General features: G+C 27.8%; 1 protein-coding gene across 6 annotated transcripts in view; it reads left to right on the forward strand.

The window, feature by feature from the left end:
* Nucleotides 1–20,782, forward strand: part of LOC107454649 (secretory pathway calcium atpase) — a 57,871-nt gene that overhangs the window by 30,259 nt on the left and 6,830 nt on the right. For all 6 annotated transcript variants that reach the window (XM_071183564.1, XM_016071902.4, XM_016071903.4 and 3 more), the window contains exons 6-20: nucleotides 73–181; nucleotides 1,616–1,765; nucleotides 4,418–4,486; nucleotides 5,602–5,744; nucleotides 7,023–7,147; nucleotides 8,373–8,470; nucleotides 12,065–12,160; nucleotides 12,481–12,570; nucleotides 14,241–14,345; nucleotides 14,876–15,029; nucleotides 15,827–15,997; nucleotides 16,126–16,274; nucleotides 17,410–17,576; nucleotides 17,650–17,718; nucleotides 20,228–20,344. In XM_071183564.1, coding sequence (XP_071039665.1) covers nucleotides 73–181; nucleotides 1,616–1,765; nucleotides 4,418–4,486; nucleotides 5,602–5,744; nucleotides 7,023–7,147; nucleotides 8,373–8,470; nucleotides 12,065–12,160; nucleotides 12,481–12,570; nucleotides 14,241–14,345; nucleotides 14,876–15,029; nucleotides 15,827–15,997; nucleotides 16,126–16,274; nucleotides 17,410–17,576; nucleotides 17,650–17,718; nucleotides 20,228–20,344 — 1,812 coding nt within the window. The remainder of the gene's footprint in view (nucleotides 1–72; nucleotides 182–1,615; nucleotides 1,766–4,417; nucleotides 4,487–5,601; nucleotides 5,745–7,022; nucleotides 7,148–8,372; nucleotides 8,471–12,064; nucleotides 12,161–12,480; nucleotides 12,571–14,240; nucleotides 14,346–14,875; nucleotides 15,030–15,826; nucleotides 15,998–16,125; nucleotides 16,275–17,409; nucleotides 17,577–17,649; nucleotides 17,719–20,227; nucleotides 20,345–20,782) is intronic.

Raw genomic sequence — 20,782 nt, forward strand, 5'->3', positions numbered from 1 at the left:
TAATTTATATATTATAAAGGAAAAGTTAATTCTTTCAAAGAGATGTTTGTATAACATTTTTCTTCTTTTTAGCCTTAGAGAAGGAAGGCAGGAAACATTTTTAGCAAAAAATTTAGTACCCGGTGATGTCGTACTACTTAGCATTGGTGATAGAGTTCCTGCAGATTTACGACTGTTTGAGGTACTGCTAATCATTTCAAGGTGTTTCGAATCTAAAATTTCACAAAAACAAAACTTTTACTTACAATTGGAGAGGATCTAAATTATGATTCTATATTAGAATTTTTTTCATTATTTGAACTTGTTAAAAATGTATTGCCATACTTTTGCCATTTGAGAAACATTTGAATGACTTTCAAATGTTAGTCTTAGTATTTTCTTAAAATTAGTTCTACTAAAACTTTAAAAAGAAAAAAAAGACTGATAAAAACAACATAACTGTTTAGGATATTAATTATTTTCCCTCAATTCTGCTTGTTTTTGGTTGCTTTTCTATACATAAAATTGCCTTTCCTGAATTTTATTCAGTGTAAAAGCAATACTTTATCAGGAATTTTTTTCTACAAATTTTACTTAGTATTTTAAGAGTTGAAAAGTATTATATGAAACCTTTTAAGCTTTCTTTTTGACCTAAATTTAAGAACAATAAGTGAAATAATGCTCTTCATAAGCATCATGTTTGACTGTATACAGTGTAAATATCTTATCTTTAAAATAACTAAATCTTACAGTATTTGAACCTTAACAGTTTAAGAGTATTATTTTATCTATTTACTTTTAAATTTTATTTTTGACATTCAAGGAGTAGTTTTTTATTATATATATGTTTTCTTTTGTATGTTTTTGTGGATACTGCTCTTCCTTAACAAGCCTGTATATACAATACAATTTTTTTTCCTTATCATTAAGATTAATCAAATAGAATCATTTATCATGTGTTAAAACATAGCATTACAACTTATTTTTTAAAATATTTCTTATGTTATTTAAATATTTCATATTTCTTATTGTACTTTAAATCACTAATCATACTCATTTAATGAAGCTTAATTTATTAGAAGATAGGAGAATATGACTTTTAAATTTTTATAATTGGAACTTCTTTTTTTGGGGGGGGGCAGAAACAGCTCTTTCTGTTGATAGAAGTTCGCTTGATGAAGTAAAAAGACCTAAAATCAAAGTACAAAGACTTATAAGCCAAGTAAAAATAAAATTACCCAGCTTTATCCATAGAATTTAATATAAGTTTTTCATTTTTCAGCTTTAATATTGAATTTATAAAAAATTATGATGATTGCATTTATTTATTTTGTCTGACATTATCTTTTCTTTCAATTATCTGTTAAGCAAATTTTTTAAAATATGAAGCAATGTTTTTGAAAAATATATAATGACATTTAATTTAAATAAACCATAAAATGTTTGGTAATGTTTTCAAAACATTTTTAATTGTAATTTAATTTTTTTTGACAGAAAAACTATTATTTTTCAAATTAAGTATTTAGCTTGTATAATTGGTATTAAAAAGCTGCCAAATATGCATAAAAATGACTAATTCTGATTTTTTTTTCTTGTTTCATTTAAAACTTACTCTAACTGAATTTATTTTCAGTAGGCAGTAGATTTAGCAATTGATGAGAGCAGCTTCACAGGTGAAACAGAACCCTCTAATAAAGTTACAAAGCCTTTAGAAAAAACCAATGGCATTACAAGTAGGAGAAACGTTGCCTTTATGGGCACTCTGGTGCGCTGTGGTGTTGCGAAAGTAAGAATAATTTGCAATATCACTTGCTTTATTTGGATTTTAGTTATAAAGTTACTATAAGAATACTCAGAAAGATGTACCATGAAAATTAATATTTACTCTTACATGTGTTAGCCATTTTTTATCTTTTAAAAAAATTTATTTTTATATCTATCTACTAACTTTATCCTTTTAAGTGCACTAAAAACTCGAAACTTTTCTCTTCAGACAAAGCGTTCAATTAGACTGTTTAAAATTATCACATATAATTCTCTGTGCAACTAATATTTATTATTTATAAATCTTAATGTATACTTGTATGGCAATGCTTAAATTTTTCAGATTTTCCAGGGTTCTTGCTGTCCTAAAATGTCCTAAAAAAGTGCTAAAATTTTTTCCCAACTTTTTTAGGGCCTAAAAAGTGCTAAAATTTCTTCTGAGTGCTAAAAAAGTGCTAAATATTTTTTATTTTGGCGTTTTGAAAATTTTTTTGAGTGATCGGATTCCTTAAATCGGTTTCCCTAAATCCTTAAATTCTGTTGCCTTCAGCTCTCCTGCTGCCTCCATCTTTTTAGAAGATTCTTGGGCTTTGGGGAAAGAAGTTCTTTCTTCTGAGATTTTATGGGCTTTAAAAGTTGTAGAAAGCTACTACTCCTACAATTCTTCCAAAGACACTGGAAAATTATTTAGTACAATGTTTCCAGACAGTTCAATAGCACATCATTTCACCTGCAGTGAATCTAAGTGTGCATATCTCTGTCATTTTGGACTTGCACCTCATTTTAGCATGCTACTTCTGAAGTGCATTGATAATGCCAAGTTTTATACATTGCTTTTTGATGAGTCTTTGAACAAAGCGACACAGCAGAAGCAGTTGGATATACATATCCACTTTTGGAACCCAGTAAAGAACATTGTAGAGACGCGATACTTAACATCAGCTTTTCTGGGCCATTCTGTAGCAGATGACCTTTTAGCCTGCTTTTATGCATCAGTCAAAAATGTAGACCTTAAGAAATTATTGCAGATTTCTATGGACGGTCCTGCTGTCAATTGGAAGTTTTATAATAATATTCAAGAAGATTTGTTAAAAGAACATGGTGTTCAATGCAATGCAATAGGAAGTTGTGGGCTTCATATTTTAAATAACGCATTCTACAAAGGTGAATCTGAAACAGAATGGCTCATTGGTTCCATCCTGAGCTCAATCTTCTATCTTTTTAAAGATTCACCCACAAGAAAAGAAGATTTTATTAATCAATCAACTGAGAACAAATTACCACTAAGATTTTGTAACCACCGTTGGCTGGAAAATGCACCTGCAGCTGAAAGAGCAATATTGCTTTGGAATGATCTGAAATCTTATGTGAAAAATGTTGGCAAGTTTAGAAAAGTGTAGAATGTAAATCCTTTTTAACTTTACAAGAAGCAATAAAAGACAAATTAATTCTTGTTAAGCTGAACTTTTTCTTCAATGTGTCGGAGCTAGTTTCACCATTTTTGAAACTGTATCAAGCAGATCGGCCACTTTTACCATTTTTTGCTGCAGATATCCAGGATTTGGTATTACATAGTGTGCAGTTATATAATATTCTGAAAACAAAATCTATAGAAAACTTAAATTCTCTGGAGAAACTGTGCCATTTTAATTTTTGTGATGAAAAGAATTATGTCTCTCTGACAAAAATCAGTGTAGGTTTTAAAGGTGACCAAATTTTAAAGCAGCTGTTGGCCTCAAAAGTTATTTCTGACCGAGATCATATGAATATAAAGAAAGATTACAGAAAGTTTATCACCAAAATGTTAGAAACTTTACTGGAGAAATGTCCAATAAACTATTCTGTTGTAAGAAATGTTGCTTGCATCAATCCAAAATTAATGTCAGAAAACAAAAGCAAGTGTGTTCTAAAAATGAGAAACATATTAAATTACTTAAGTAAAAAAAGAAAATTGAGGAAAAAGATTGTGACAAAATTAAGCCGCAATTTGCATCATGTATATATTAATTATACAATTTTTACTTCATGAATCGTTAAACACTTTATTTGTACATTTTTAGTATCACGTATAGTTTAAGTATGTTATTTTTACTTTACATCAAGTGCTAATTTTTTTTTCCTAGTCCTAAAAAAGTGCTAAAAAAGTCCTAATTTTTTTTTTAAATAATTGAGCAAGAACCATGTTTTCTTATGAAAGGTAAAAGTTCTTCAATAAATAAAATTTATTTTGCCTGCTGTTAAAAGTTTTTTTATTGAGATTTTACTTTAGCAGAGAATAAATTTTATGTATTAAGGTATATTTGCAACCCGAAATATATTTTTCATAGAGTAAGATTTTTTTTATTTTGTCCTCAAAGTAATCAATCTTTTATGCTCTAATATATTGTAATGTTTTTTAAAATTAGAGTATTCATTTTTTTTTTTTTTTTGCAGAAACATTCAGGAAGTTTAAGGCTTAATATCTAAATAATCGAAAAATGTTACTATGAGCTTGTTCTTATTTATTATGTTATGATGCTGTAAAAATTTCGTCTAAAACTAGAATTTTGAAAATATTTAAAATATTTGACTTTTAATTACAGTTTATTTAAAACTTTTTTTTCTTATACTATTCATTTATGCAACGATGATATTCTCCCAATTGATAATAATTTGATACTGATTATACTTTTAGGGCATTGTTATATCTACTGCTGAAAAGTCAGAATTTGGGGAAGTTTTTAAAATGATGCAAGCGGAAGAAGTATGTATAGATTAATTTTACTTTTTTGTTACAATTTTTTTTTTGTTAGTTGTAGAGAAGTACAATTAAATTATACTTTATTGCTATTGTTGGCTTGCATGTAGCATTTTAATATACACTCATATAATACCAACTGAAATTAAGTTGTGGAGAACTGCTTGTTTTACATAAGTATTACAATTGTATTTTGTTGTTTCATTTAAATTATTTTTTACTATTTACTCATTTGTATTTATCCCTTTGACTTAGAATTTTTATTAAACACATTTTTTTATTCTTTTTTCATTATTTAGTATTAATTTAGGTGAAAAATAAGTGAAAATTATTATGTTTAAAATTTTAATAATTTATGGTTGTGAACTACAACATTAAACTCGTATCTTTTCGTAATAAAGGTAAAATCTTCAAAGCAATAATTTTTCAAATTTTCTCTTATTCGAAATCAATTAGATTTAAGAGAAACAGTTATTTATCATTGAATAATTTACAAAATTTACAATTACTTTAATTTACAAAATCAATTATTGATAAATTATTAAATGTGAATTAATAATAAAAAAAATTCCAGCTACTTTTTTTATATTTTAGTACAAATATAATTCTGATAATTGAATTGATTTTTTTTTTTAGGAACTATTACACTGTTTTTTTTATGTTAAAAAATGTCAAAATATATTTTTTCCCTTAACGAGGAAAGCAGAAAAGAAATTATAAAAGGGACACTGGTGTCCCATCTGCATAAAAGGTATAAGTAACGAACGGAAGGAAATTATATTTCTAAATTTTAAAAACATATCTTTGAGAGTTCTTCTGCATGCACTTATTGTAACTATTGTTGTAACGATTTAACTAATGATGTTGTATAAGTATTTTTAAATTTAATATAAATGAGTTATAAATATGCGCTTATATTTTGATAGGAAATTCTATGTGAAATGTTCTATTCTTAGTCCAAAGAGTCAGCACACATTTTAATTACATAAAATGTTAAGGTTGATATCTAGAAATTTTAAATGTTTCTACATTATTCATTTAAATAATTATTCTCTCAGTATTTCAAATAGCTGAGGTGTTTCAATTATTTAGTAATGTTGTTTGTGTTTCTCACTTTTTAGGCTCCTAAAACACCTTTGCAAATTAGTATGGACACTTTGGGAAAGCAGTTATCATTATATTCATTTGCTATAATTGGATTAATTATGGTAGTTGGCTGGTTCCAAGGCAGACCCTTGATGGAAATGTTTAATATTGGTGTTAGGTATAAACAATTATATTAATTATAGATTATTATTTACTAAGTTATAATTTATTAAATGATATAGTTAATTTATGTGATTAAAAATTTTTAGTGCTTTTTTCCATAGTTTTTATTTTTAATTAGCACTAGAAAGACTGAACATTGCTGTATATTTAGAAAGACTGAAGGGGCCAGTTCGCCCTTTCCATATTGTTTGAGTATAGATCAATTGGACATTCAAAATCTTGAAGTATAATCATAATTATTTTAATAAAAACATATTTTAGACTTGCTTGATTGTCGAAATTCTATTGTATTTTGTTTGATTTGGTTAGCGAAAATAGTTGAATAAATGGAACACTGCTGTGCAAAAGAAAAATCAACAGAATTCAAAATAGAAATTTATATATATTTCTCATCTCTGCATGATGAACTGCATATTGCAAAAAAAAATTTTACAAAAACAAATTTTACTTTATCACAGTTTTCTGAAATCTTATTTTAGCGTTCATAGCGTTAGCAATAGAAAAAATAAAAGTTGTCCAGCTACTTTTCTCAGAATCTATCAAGAAGCACTTAAAGTTGTTTTTTTTTTCAATTGCGCAGCAGAACATTGGTTTTTCAATTGTAAGTCTGCATTTGTTTCTTAGGTAATTGAGTTTCTCTTTCTCTATAAATAATAATTATAAATATGTAAAAATAATATATATTTTTTTTAATTAATTTTTTAAAAATAAAACTGAGGTATTTTATATATATCAAAGGGTCCTTATGTCCAAAACGACCTGGCTTTATGAAATATCTACCAAAATACTTAAGGGACCACTCTGGCCTCTCAGTTATTCTAGGTTTAAAATTCCATGTGTGCGTTTCTGTAAGACTAACACATGAATTATTAAATAAGCTCTTAAATTAGATTAAGTTATGTAAAGCTGGAAATACACAACACTTTCAATAAATTATTTTTTGAATTACAGAGCAACAAAAACTGAGAGGGATTATCTGTCTTTTTATTTATAATTGGTATAATTTTGATGTTTAATAACTTTTTCCATCTTTCAAAAAAAAAAAAAAATTTTTTTTAATATATCTGCTATATAACATATTAACTTTTCTTATTGAATAGTAAAATAATTTGTTATATAATAATACTTTTTTGTATTTATAAGGGTAAAATTTTCAATTGTTCAAATATTGTTATAACTACAGTATCAGTTTAGTTTAATCACATACAGATCTGTTATGATTTGGTGCAAAATATAGATTTTTCATTTATTCAAATGAATTAATATTTTTCAGCTTGGCGGTTGCGGCTATACCAGAAGGTTTACCCATTGTTGTGACTGTTACTCTTGCCTTAGGAGTAATGAGAATGGCCAAAAGAAATGCCATCATTAAAAAACTTCCCACAGTGGAAACATTAGGTAAGGTTCAATTTAAAGATGTCCTGAGGAAAATTATGTTTTTTTTTATTGTGAAGTTATACTTTGACTTTAAATATGTAAAATGTTTACATTTTGAATGACTATAGCTTAGCAAATCTGGTTTGCATATCACTTTGGGTGCAGGGGTGTGAAAACGCCTCCATGTTATTTTGTAAAGCAAAGAAGAGAATAAATTATAAGCAGAAACTAGCCTAAAATGTATATAAAAGGTTAAACATCTGAGAATTTTGTTTTATAAAGTAGCGTTTAACTGTGTGTGTTGCATGTAGCAGCCAAAAGTAATGACCTAAATTTAAAATCTGAGTGGAAAAGGTGCTATGTGACTTTTTCAGGAATTTAAGTAAACTAGCTTTCAAGTTTATTCATTAATATTAGGAAATAAAAATTATCTCTTACCTTCTTTTCTTCTCTGCAAACTTCCAACTGGGCAGATCTATAAATCTTTAGAACACATTTAAATGTCTCCTATCATAGATTCAGATTTTTGGTGTTTTTATCTGTATCCAAAAGTGTGGCTTTATGCATTTGGAATCTTCTTCCACTCCAACACTCAAAGATTGTAACTTAGTGCCTTCATCCACTGAGATCTGCAAATTTTAATGACTTTTTAAAATAATTTATATTGTATATTTAAATAAGAAATCTAAATTTTTTTTAAAAATGCAAATCTTCATCCACCAAGATTTTCATGTCCATTTACCTTTGTTAATTGTGTAAGAAATTAATGCTACATATTGAGTTTAATTTTATCATAAAAAATAAGTATTTTTATTTAATAAGCAATTAATATATGTTAAAAATATTGGTAACAAAATGTGTTTCTGTTTTAAAAATAAAAAGCTTTTTGTGTTTATTAGAATCTGTAATTATAGATATTTTATACTGTTTTATTTAATAACATGCCGGTCATTTAGTTTTGGTCAGAAATAAGGTTTGATGTTTTTGTATCCTCCTCAAATACTGATGTTGTTAACTTTAAAACTAATAATGTAAATTAATTAGTTTCATTGATTGTTATGTTTGAATAATTTTATCTTAAAATTTATGCAGTTCTTTATTCTTCAAAATTTCTTTATTCTTCTTTATTCTTTGCAATTCCTTAAAATTTATTCCATATTTTAAAATTTCTAAGTATTTGAAAAAAATTTAATTAGTGCTTGATTTTAAGACAGCTTTTATGTGATCTTTCTTCTTCTATTTCAAGGTTGCGTCAATGTTATTTGTTGTGATAAAACTGGTACTTTAACAAAAAATGAGATGACAGTGACAACAGTTGTTACATCGGAAATGTATCATGCCGAGGTAATTCTTTTTTTCTCATTAACAATTTTGAAAAATTCTCAAACTATTAGATTATTTTTTTTAAATTATTGTTTAACGAAAAAACCTGCTATCAATAATGGAATAAAATTATAATATATTGAGAAGACTTTTACATCCAAAGCTTGCAAAATAAAGTACTTTAATGCAATAATCATGTCATTGTTGCTTCTGAAACCACTTCTTTTAATTTAATCAAACCATAATTAATTTATTGACTGTACAAAAAGTTAAGACTATCTTTTTAGTCTATCTTTGATCTATCATTATACAGAAGCAAAGTTTTGTTCATTGCATGGAAAATACATACACAAGTGAATCATTTTGACAGTTGTATATAAAATACAAGCTAAAATAATGAATGGAGGGTGATGCAGATGACTTCAGCTTTGTCTTGACAGCTTCCACTGAATCATATCTAGGCATCCTGGCCACAAAAGCAATAAATGATTTTAACATTTGGGCAATGGACAATAGTCTAAATCTTTCAACTGATAAAACCACCTATTTATTACTAAAATGCAAACTAGTGAATGGCCCATCAGTACATCTCAAAGGGCAAAAAATTAAAAGATCTAAAGTGGTCAGGATCCTAGGCCTCAATTTTGATGAGAACCTCAACTGGACTGACCATCCAGGCAGACAAAGCTGCCAGACAATTTCCGGCCAGGCAAAGAATAGCTGGAGGAAAATGGGGAATAAATAAAACCGAAAGACGAATCAATAACAAAACCTGCACCGAAAGGATGATCGCCCATGCAGCTGCAGTCTGGTGTGTTAATCCCAAACAACACACCAGAAACAAACTAGATACCATTCAGAGAAAATTTCTGTTGAATATCTCTGGTGCCTATCGTACATCCCCCACAAATGCCCTGCAGGTTATTCTGGCAATACCTCTATTACACATTACTCTACAGCAGGAGGCAATTAGAATCAACCTCATCAGAAATAAAAATTTCTCTTCAACAATAGATGGCACCTGTTTTCACTCCACTCAAATTGACAAAAAAATTAGATTAAATGATATCCACCCTGCCAATTTTAACATAAAGACAAATAATTTTATATTCATTAAACAAGCTAGATTAACAAGAAAAATAAACATATTTACAGATGGATCTGAGAAGGCTAATGGAACGGGTGCTGCAATTGTACAATATGAAGATGGCATAATTACATCGGCCACACAATTGAAACTTAGTTCTTACAATAAAAGAAACGAAGGAAATAAAAATATGACCACCGAAGCCGACGTCTTCAGGGGGTACCGGCCTCGGTAGCCATTAAAAACAAAACCATTTCTAATTGAGGGAGAAGCAAATGCTTAAAATATCTCCCTCAGTACCCCGATGGTTTTGTATAGAGGTCCAGGAAAACCAAGATACATTCAAAATAATTAACAAATTAAGAAAAGAAACACAATCAAAATCATCTGAAAAATAAAAACTCACTAAGTCACAGGTCAAGCATCAACTTCAAAAGCAAGTAGAAGAAAAGAAAACACTAAAAACTGAAAAAACAACGCCCCCTATTATAATGCGCAGAAGAAGTTTAAAATGAAATGGAAAAGGTCAGGAGAAAGAAATACGTAGACAAATTAATAGAATGCTTAACTGGGGTTTCTCAGTTAAGACTAGAATTGCGCCCTGTTAAAAGATACTTTTCTTTCTTTACTTTTCTTTAGATACTTCGTTTCTTTTATTGATACTTTTTTCTGAAATTTCTGCTGCTTCTTAGCGCGTTTTTTTTTTCCAAAGAAGTTTTATCCTTTTCGAATTTAATTATTTGTGTTTTCTTTCAGTATTAGTTCTTACAACACTGTATTTCAGGCGGAAGCAATAGCATTAAAACAAAAAATCGCAAGCCAAACTGCAATATGGTCAGACAGCCTTTCAACAATAATAGCACTTAAGAATTATAATACCACTCATCAGATTATACAAGACATCCAAAATCTACTTAATAATACTAATGGCCTTCAAATCTCATGAATTAAAGCACATAATAACAATGATGGAAACGAACAAGCTGATAATTTAGCTAAAGAGGCAATTAATACGGGTCAATTTTTCAACATCAAAGTTCCACACTCATTCATTAAGCTTGAAGCTAAAACACAAATATAAAAGGACTGGCAACACTACTGGCATCATCACAAACCGAAATCAGGAACATTAATCAGAGAAATTTTACCAGGCGTCTCATTTAAACCTTTGGAATGGAATAGGCAGCTAATCCTCTTCTTTACAGAGCATGGCCCCATTAAAGCGTATCTAAAGCGATTCTGCCTGGCAACTGACAATACATGTGCCTGTGGAGGTGTAGGAACAGTGTGGCATTATGCAATAGAATGTCCGCTTACCACATCCTACCACTTTAAACAACCAAAGCTAGAATTCCTCATAGCCTGGAAGAGATCCATCCATAAGAATCCAAAGTTGAAACAGAAGGCAACAAACCTGATTAATTTTCTAGAAGAATAGGAGGAAATCCTGAAATAATTTTCATGAAAAAATGACAAAATTATGCAATGTTGAGCAACAACCACAGCTAAACTTGGCCAATTAGCTCTGGATACTTTTTAATCAAATGCCCTAACAAATAGAATAATCGTTTCTTTTTTTTCTTCTCTTTTTTTTCATATTTCTTTTTATTTTCTTCTCTTTTTTGTTTCGATTTGCCATTTTTTCCTCTCTTTTTTTTCTATCTGTCTTGTCTTCCAACCTTAACCATTAACTGATAAATACCATTTTAGGCGCATAGGCGCGGGGTTAAATGTTGGTGTGTGTGCAACTAGGAAAATATTGAATGCAAAACATAGGAAAAACTAACCAATTAAATTTATTGAGTGTGTGAGGTGTTTCTCTAAAGGAAGGGTAACTTGTTTTAAGACAAAATCCTGTTTTACTTTGCATATTTTTAGGGAAAGAGGAAAAACAAGGTTTTGAAATTAGTAGTTATAGTACATAAAAAAAATTCTGAAGAAGTTGCACTTTTTATTAGTTTATATTGAAATAACACTTATTATAAATAAAATTTGTTTTATTTTTGTAATACATACAATTGAAGATATATAATTCAGTAAGATCTGAGTGTCAAATCTTTTGTTTCTGGGAAATTTGTAACTTTTATATAAAAATAATTTCATGTAGCACCCATATTTTCTCTGCATGTAACCAAATTCAACATGCTTTAGTTTGTTTAATACTCCTTTAAATTGTTTTGACATATTGACAGTACAGTACATGCCAACATACTGAAAATGTTTCTCTGATATTTAAGTTTGAATCATGTTATTTATGAGTTTTCAAATGAGAATTTTTTTGTTGTTATTTTAATTTAAAAATTATTACTAAGGAAAGATTTACTTTCTGAATAATAAAATCATCTTTATATTTCGATTAAATAAAGGACGAGAAAGATTTTATTTTTCAAGTGAGAAAAATTTTAAAAGCACCATACATATTTTTAAATTTTACTTAGTTAAAATATTTATGCATTTCATAATATAAGATTGCATAAATTTTATCGTCCAAAATAAATATTTTATTAAAATTTTATCTTTTGTTTAAGTTAAGTGGAGTGGGATATGCTGAATCTGGTCATGTTCAAATAATGGATCCTGGCAATCATTCTCAACAGATGAATTCAGTTAGAACAATTGTGGAAGTAAGCTTTGTTAAATGCCTATAAAATTTTAGTTTACTTGTATTAGACTGTTAATTTGACTTGCATTGGTATATTATTAATTTTTATATGTTAATCTAAAACACACAAATGTAGTTCTTATTCTATTGAGCTTGAGTTGCACAAGTTTTTATTTTTATTTTATTTTTTTATAATATACAATGTATCATGGTTTATAAAAAGATTAATATATATATATGTTTAAAACATTGCTGCACTTCAGTAATTTTATTCCTGATGCAATTAACATTGCGTTTTGTTTGTTGAAGTATATGTGAATTAAACTTGTTTTGTCTTTTCAGGCAGGCTGTATATGTAGCAATGCTGATATAATAGACGATCAGCTGAGAGGCCAGCCAACTGAGGGGGCCTTAATTGCGGCTGCCAGGAAGGTAAATATCTTTAAACATTCATTCAGCATAAATGACGCAGTTGTCCGAAATTTTGATTATTTTTGTCATTGTCTTCAGTTGAAGTTATGTCAGTAAGAACATGTCAGAAAATTTTCTATGAGTCTCTCAAATGCTCTTATACATTTATGTTTTATTATATAGTGATATTACACTATTATATTAATCACTGTATATAGTGATCATTATATAGTGATTTTATGATTTAAATGCCCACTGGACTATGTCAGGGGAGCTGACCTTACATCAGAAAAGTCCATTGTTCGAATACCGGACAAGGCATTGATGTTCTTTCCTTCTCTGTACTATTTGTCCTTACTGTGTGAGCAATGTTGGCCCACCTAATATCTAGCCAATGAAAGAGTGGCTAACAAATCTGTGGGAGGCGAAAGCCTATCCTTTGAGCTGCGGCTCTGTTTTTTGGTCAATTAGAATGTTGACTAAAGAAAGGAAGCACTGAATTTTATAGAATGTATGAATATTATGCAGTTTATAGCACAGATATCACACATCGCTAATGCTTTCTCCCACCACTGGTGTGTTATCAAGATTGCAACATCATGACAGAAATAATTATGTTTTTTATTTAGGGGTATGCAATCTGACAAGTTAGTTAAACATAGCTGCCTTCCAAAATCTGAACACCAATGAACCTAAGTGTGAGATTTCTTTTTGTGGAGGTTAATAACAAACATTGTTTAGATTTAAAGCAAAATTATAATCAATAATTTAAATTCCAAATTCATGAATTTTCCTTTATAAAAATTTCATTTTTTATGTAAATAATTTTTTTAGTGAAATAATATTTATAATTACAGAATAATAATTATATTTAGTGAAAAACATTAACCTTTTTGCATTATAAGTTCAGTAACATTAGGTTTTAAAATCTGTTTTAACTTTTTTTTTTCGGAAAAAACTTTTTTCCTGTTTTCTTCTTTTTTTTTATGTTAGGAGCCTATTCTTTAAGCTTTTCTTAATTAAAAATAAATTAATAAAACATATCTATTTTTTTTGTTTAATTTTTTTTAAAAAAAAGCAGGTTTTTAAATATTAATTGTGTCTGAATATTATGTCAAGAACAAATATGTCTGAAAATTTGTTGGAATTATTCCTATCTGAATTATTAAGCATAATTTAGCACTATTTATAAGCATAATTTAGTCTATAAGCACTATTTATATAAAAAATACTTTTACTTTATTTCAAAAATGCTTTATATCAATCTTTCAAAAAAACACTGAAAACATTTTTCTTAATTCAAATTTATTCATTAATATTTATTCATTAATTATTATATATTAATATTTATTTCATTAATTTCGGAATATGGATACAGTTTTAAAAACAAATCTCTCTAAAATATTTTTAATCAATTATATATTGTTTTATTAGATTTAATTCTTTTAGTTTGATATATATATAAAGTGGCTCAACGGTTCAAACAAGAACAATAATTAGCAATTTTATAGCTCTATACTTTTAACAAACATTGATCTTTTTCGTAATCTAGCCATGAAATTTAACATAAAAAGTGTGAATGTGTTAGCTTTATCTTAGTTTCAATAAAAAGAAATATAAATTATTTTTCCAGAAAATTATATCCACAATCGGTTGATATAAAATTTCATTTTTATTTCTTTTTGTTCCAGATGAACATGCAGGGTATTAGAGAACGTTACAACAGGCTACAAGAAATTCCATTTAGTTCAGAGCAGAAATTCATGGCTGTAAAATGCTTACCAAAGTTTGGACTGGTATGTTTTTAATTATTTTATATCTGATTTTATTTTTACCATTTGAGTTTTTAATGATTTTCAGTGACATTTTCTTTTCTTTGGCACTGAATTATTTCAAAAATTGTTAATTTTAATTTAACTGTTAGACTGAATAAGATTTTAAATGTAAAAAAAACTTTGCTATTACTATGCACAATTTATTGTGAAATGGAAATTAAACATGTTATTATGTAATTCTGGTTTAGGATCTTATTTGTAAATTTAAAATTCACTCCATAAAAAATTGATTATCATCTGAATAGAAAATTCATTTTTTAAATAAAATTTTCATCAATATTTACATGAAATCTTACCATGTATGAAGATCATCGAATTTGGTGACTAACAGTTGGTCAGGCTCTTTTGTTAAAGCGTGTATCTTACAAGAGTTATTACTATTAATAGTGATATTATTTTTGAAACATATTTATCACGCTTTTTGATTAAGCAACTATGTGTTTCATTTTTGGATAATTTTTAATAAACATCTTATTTTTTTATGTTTTCAGGGCAGTGAAAAGTACTTTGTGAAAGGGGCTATTGAAATCCTTCTACCAAAATGTACAAAGTACAATTATCATGGTTCGCCTGTTGTTCTGTCTAAAGATACTCATCTACAGTATTTGAAGGAAGCACAATATATGGGACGAAAAGGTTTAAGAGGTAAAAAAGTTTTAAGATTATTTATGTTTTAAGGCAAGCCTATTTAATTTTGAGGTTGTAGAAATTACAACTCATGAAATTTTATTTCTATTGAAAGAAAATAACCGCAGCATTTTAAAAATAAAGTCCCACATGAAAAAAAAGTGTTGTTTTGAACATAAAATCACAAGTTATAATAGACCTTAAACATTGTACTAGGTGTCCAAAAAGTAACCCATATTTTGAAAAATCATTTAATGAAAAGCAGAAGAAATACAATGTGCAATTTGCTGTGTGTACAAAATTTGTAAACAGATTGCATTGCCACTCAAGGAAAGTTACAAAATGCTTCTCAAAATACAATATTTTTCCAGGAACAACTCTTTGATATTTCTCAATGTTGATTGTGGACAAAATTAACGTAAGACCTTGCAAATCTTTACAGTCGTAATGGTCTGACATATATTTGAAAACATAGTTTTGTAGTTAATACTATTTAGTAGCAGCATCTGTTGACAAGCTTTAAAGCAACTGTAAGTTTAAAGATTTTGTTTCCTTAAGCAGAATTGTTCAAATCCTTGGTCATTTTTGGAACACGCTGTATTTATTAAATAAATAATCACAAGAGAGTGAAGCTATAAGAACCTGATGAAAACTTCATTCGCTCGTTGACTGGCCATGCGTGTATGTGACGCCTGGCAAGTCTTTAAAATGGACGTCTATTTTTGAAAAGCTTGGAACATGTAGACTGGAACATTCTCAACAGGTACAGTATTTATGTTTATGCATAATGTTAATAAAATTATCTTTTTTTCTAGTTCTGGCCATTGCTTGTGGATCATCTTTAGATGATTTACTTTTCCTTGGAATGGTGGGTATTTTAGATCCACCCCGCTCTGGTGTTGCTGAAGCCATACAAACACTTCATGGAAGTGGAGTTTCAATTAAGATGTTGACTGGTGACTCAGAGGACACAGCATGCTCTATTGGTAAAATTTTCACAAGCATTTAATTATTTAACAAGTTTTATAATCTTGTTCCATGCTTTTTTCATTTTCCAAAATTACTTTTAAACCCTTTTTTAGCAATATTATATATTGGTGCATATATTTTTTAGCATCAAGATTAGGCCTTTATGCAGTTGGCAGCCGTTCCTTGTCTGGAGAAAAGATTGATTTCATGAATGATGATGAACTTGCTCATATAATACACTCAATTTCAATATTTTATCGAGTTGGGCCTGGGCATAAATTAAGAATTGTAAAAGTATGAAACCTATCTCTTTGAAATATTTTATTTTTAAATATAATAAATTAGTACTTAAGTTCATAAGACATTTATATTTCCTAAAATCAATATGATGTGTTTCTTTTTAAGAATGCATTTGAAAAAGTTTTTTTTATAGCTTGTTTTTCTTACATTACATAATTTCTTTTGGCGTGTAATATATAAGACCATGTTAAAATCTTTGAAAAAGAAATAATTAAATTTTTTAAGGAAAAGTTTTATTTCAGCTTGTTGCTTTATAGCATTGCTCCCAACTTGATTGAGGATTCATAAATTTCCCTTAGTTTTAATCTCAGAAGATATAAATATTTAAAAATGTGCTTTCATAAGTTTTAAATGGTCTTTTATGTTCTTGCAGACACAAACATTTTTAAAATTTTCAACTAATGTATTCATAATTTGACAGTGTTTTTCTTTGCAACAATTACATGGTTAAATTAAATAAGTATAAAATACATTGAACCAGATTTAAGTATGTTTTCTAAATATCTTATTTTGGAAAAATAATTCAAGAAACTTTTATAACATTGATTGATATATTACCATAGTTTTTATATAAAAAAGACTACTTTTATTTTCTTCTTGAAAGAAGTATATATAAGTAAATAAAAAAAAAGACAATTAAATAGTTTCTAAAATATTGTCCCGTGGAAAGGAACAGAATCAAGATGACTAGTCATAATGATTTATTGAACACTTCTGACATACATACAACAAGGTAACTGTGTTTCTACTTGAAATGCTGAAACTTATATACAGTTATATAAGAATGATGTAATAAAAGTTTCTAGAAGATATTCAAACAATAAATAAAAGCTTAAACGACATATTTATATTTTCTTTCATCTGCGAGGATAGAATTCAGAACCTCTGCTTCACCAGGGCATTGACTTTCATCACTTGGGCACACATCAATATTTTAGAAAGTAATTTCTAAAATTCAATTCAAATTAAACTGAGTGTTTTTGAAAGTATAAAATTTATTTAAAGTGATTGATAAATTTCTTAGGAAAATTTCGTGGAACCATCACACAAGATGTTCTAAGACAATGTTCAAATATGTATTATGTGCAATAGTGAATAAATTATTTATCTGTTTTGAATTTATTTGAAGGCTTATCAGAGAAATGGGGCTATTGTCGGTATGACTGGTGATGGTGTGAATGATGGTGTTGCTTTGAAAAAAGCAGATATTGGTATTGCTATGGGTAAGAATGGAACAGATGTCTGCAAAGAAGCTGCTGATATGATATTAGTTGATGATGACTTCTTTACCATTATGTATGTATATTTCATAGAGTTCATGCTATATATTATTAAATATCCTCTTAAAATCGTGTCTTTATTATAATAGGGCTGCTATTGAGGAAGGAAAGGGAATCTTTTATAACATCAGGAACTTTGTACGTTTTCAATTAAGCACGTAAGTTTTACCTCTTGTTTTCTTAGTGTAAAATCAATGTAAACTTATTTAAATCCTTGGAAACTGTAAAATAATCAGGTTTTGTTAAAAATAGTTAGTTTAACTTTTATCTTGCACAAAAGAAGAAAAAAAATTTTACACTCATATATTGTTTCATAAAGAATTTTAAAATGTTATGTCTGCTTTTAAAAAGAAAATTATTAAAATCTTTAAAAAAAATTTATGAAATTATACATTAAATGTGACATTACTTGTTTCAAATTGTTATATATTGAGTTCTACATTTTTCACGTGTAACATATAAAATAAGTATAAGATTTAACCTTCTCAGTGTTAGTTCCATTTTATTCTAAACTTTAAGTCTGTGTTTTTTTTTTTTCTTCTTGCTCTTTTTTTAAAAAAAATTTGTCAAAAGATATTGATATTTTTCTTTGATTCATTCTTCAAATATAAACATATAATGTAAAATTTATATAATATCTGTACTAAATTTTTTTTAATAATATCTGTAATTAAAATATAATCAAATTAATGTGGGTATTGCCCTCTATTATGCTTGTAACATATGCTTCAAAAAACATGAATCAAAATTATCTTAACTCTAAAATTTAATTTGGTTAAGTTTTAAATTTAATAGTTTTATTTAAATCATAAATGAAATATGTATATATATATATAATAAATTTGAATAATATTGCTACTTATTGCTAAATCTCAAATATTAGAAAGAATAATTGATCTTTTTGACTGTAGAAAATCTTGAATTAAGTTTCAACTACTTATATTATCCTCTTTTATATACTTTGAAATTATGTACTGCCCAAACCTCTAATGTTTTAATGTTTAAACAAGTATCAAAAGATCTTCAATTTTATATGTATTGGTAACTTTTATATTTTAAAGTTTTTCAGGCTCACCAGCCTCTATTGCTGCACAATCAATTTTCATTCTTTTACGTTAAAGAGATTGTTATATCGGAATAAAAAAGTAATCAATTAAAAGAGTTGAAATGTTTTATTGAATTAACATAGAAAGATGATCTCACAGATGTACTTCCTGATTCTATTGGGATAAAATTAAAATCTATTCATTGTTAGGTTACCATTGCAATTTCATCTACAATTACTGTTTAAGTTCCCACTTAATTTTTGGTTGCCCTAAAAGCTCCGTAATTGTTTTTGGCAAAATAGATTATTTAATAAAATTAATTTGTAGTAATATTTTACAATTTTGTATGCATTTATTATTTTAGTTTCATATATTGAGCCCTCACAGTTTTACATAAAAGTTAATTTATTTTATTTACTGTTTAATAATATCAAAAAGGTTAGCAAGTTTGATTTAGGTAGGAATTTTAAATGTTTCTCAAAACATGCTTGGCTTGTTATTAAAATGTTGCATTATAAATAAGATAATAATTTTACATAATCCCCTTAATGGCATTGGATTACTTTAGAATAAAGGGAGCTTAAGGTTTTGAACATTAAATTTGGAACATTGGTAGAATGAAATATTAAAATATGAATAGACAGAATGAAGATAAATAAATATTGGTGAGAAATAGAGTTAAGTAAGGGATAAAAAATAAGTATTTTACCAAAAAAGACACTCGTATAACTTTTCTTAATTTTATGATAATGACAGTCAAAGATTTCAGGATCTTTATATTTCACATCATTGGTGTTTTGCATAATCTAGATTATTAAATAAGAAATCAAATTCTGCAATTTTCTTGCATATAAGAATAGGCCAACAATAATGAGAAACTGTTTTAAACCTTTATCTATTTATGTTATATAATAATACACTTTTTTAACCCCTTACCTGCCGAGTAAAATTTACGTGATTCACTCCCCAGTGCCACTGTTTTTCGCTCAAGTGCACTTTGATAAGCTGTGTTTTAGTGGAAGGAAAAGATGCACGCTTTGCAATTTAAAAACAGTTTACTTTCACAAGAGAAGAAAAAAGAAAATACAAAACTTAAATTAAAGAATAAAAATATAATATAAAGGATGTTAAAACTTAGCTGTTGTATGATAAATCCTGAAACATAGTTGGGCACATAAACCAACATCACATTCAATGCACTGATAGCGAGATTCTCGACGAATATACACGGGAAACGAAAACGAAGGAATAATAAGCCCGACCTTACTCAAATAGAAACACACAAGCAATAAATATTATGATATAACTTTTCCAACACACCCCTTTCCCATTGCCCCTTCCGCCTTCTCTGAAATTGGTAATGCATACATTGCAAACACTTTCATTGGCAAACATTTTCAAGGTCATTTTACTGCATTCACAAGTTGGGGATGAAGTTCTATTTATAACAGCGCAATGCAAAGCATCGTACTTCGGGAAAACCTGTGGCAGTTAATGCATCGTCTGGCCGAGACGTATATATACGCCGGCAGTTAAGGGGTTAACAGTTTATCTGAATCCATTTTTAAGAAAATCACTTTTATATTTTATAAATTGTAAAAGCCAATTTTTTACTTTGCAGGAGCATTGCGGCTTTGTCATTAGTTGCTCTCTCAACTTTTATGCACATTCCTAATCCCTTGAATGCTATGCAGATTCTTTGGATTAATATCATTATGGATGGTCCACCTGCTCAAAGGTTTTTTAATTATGAAAAATCTTATTTTACTTATGTGTTGTATTAACATTTTTGTGAACTTTTTTTTTGATCTCATAATATACATTTAACAAGTTTTCTTAGTGTGCTAATCAGGACATGTTCTGAAATTGCTAATTGGTTTGACATTTTACTAAGAATTCAAAATAAGTAAATGATTAACCATGAATCTTTTCTTGTAACTTCATAATACTTTGCAAATAAAATCGTTATTTGTGATTTTAGTTGAAATTATAAATATTTGTACACTGTATGCACCGTGAAATTTACCTAGTTACTATTGAATAATGCACCCTGTGCATGATGTCACAAAAACTACTTTACAAACTTTTCCTCAAAACAAGTTTCGGATATATTACATTGCATGAATCATTGATGCAAGCTATACTGTTAATATCAGTTGTGCTGTGAAAACTTAAC

The sequence above is a fragment of the Parasteatoda tepidariorum genome, chromosome 1 (genome assembly GCF_043381705.1).
Source record: "Parasteatoda tepidariorum isolate YZ-2023 chromosome 1, CAS_Ptep_4.0, whole genome shotgun sequence".
In the NCBI taxonomy this organism is placed as follows: domain Eukaryota; kingdom Metazoa; phylum Arthropoda; class Arachnida; order Araneae; family Theridiidae; genus Parasteatoda; species Parasteatoda tepidariorum.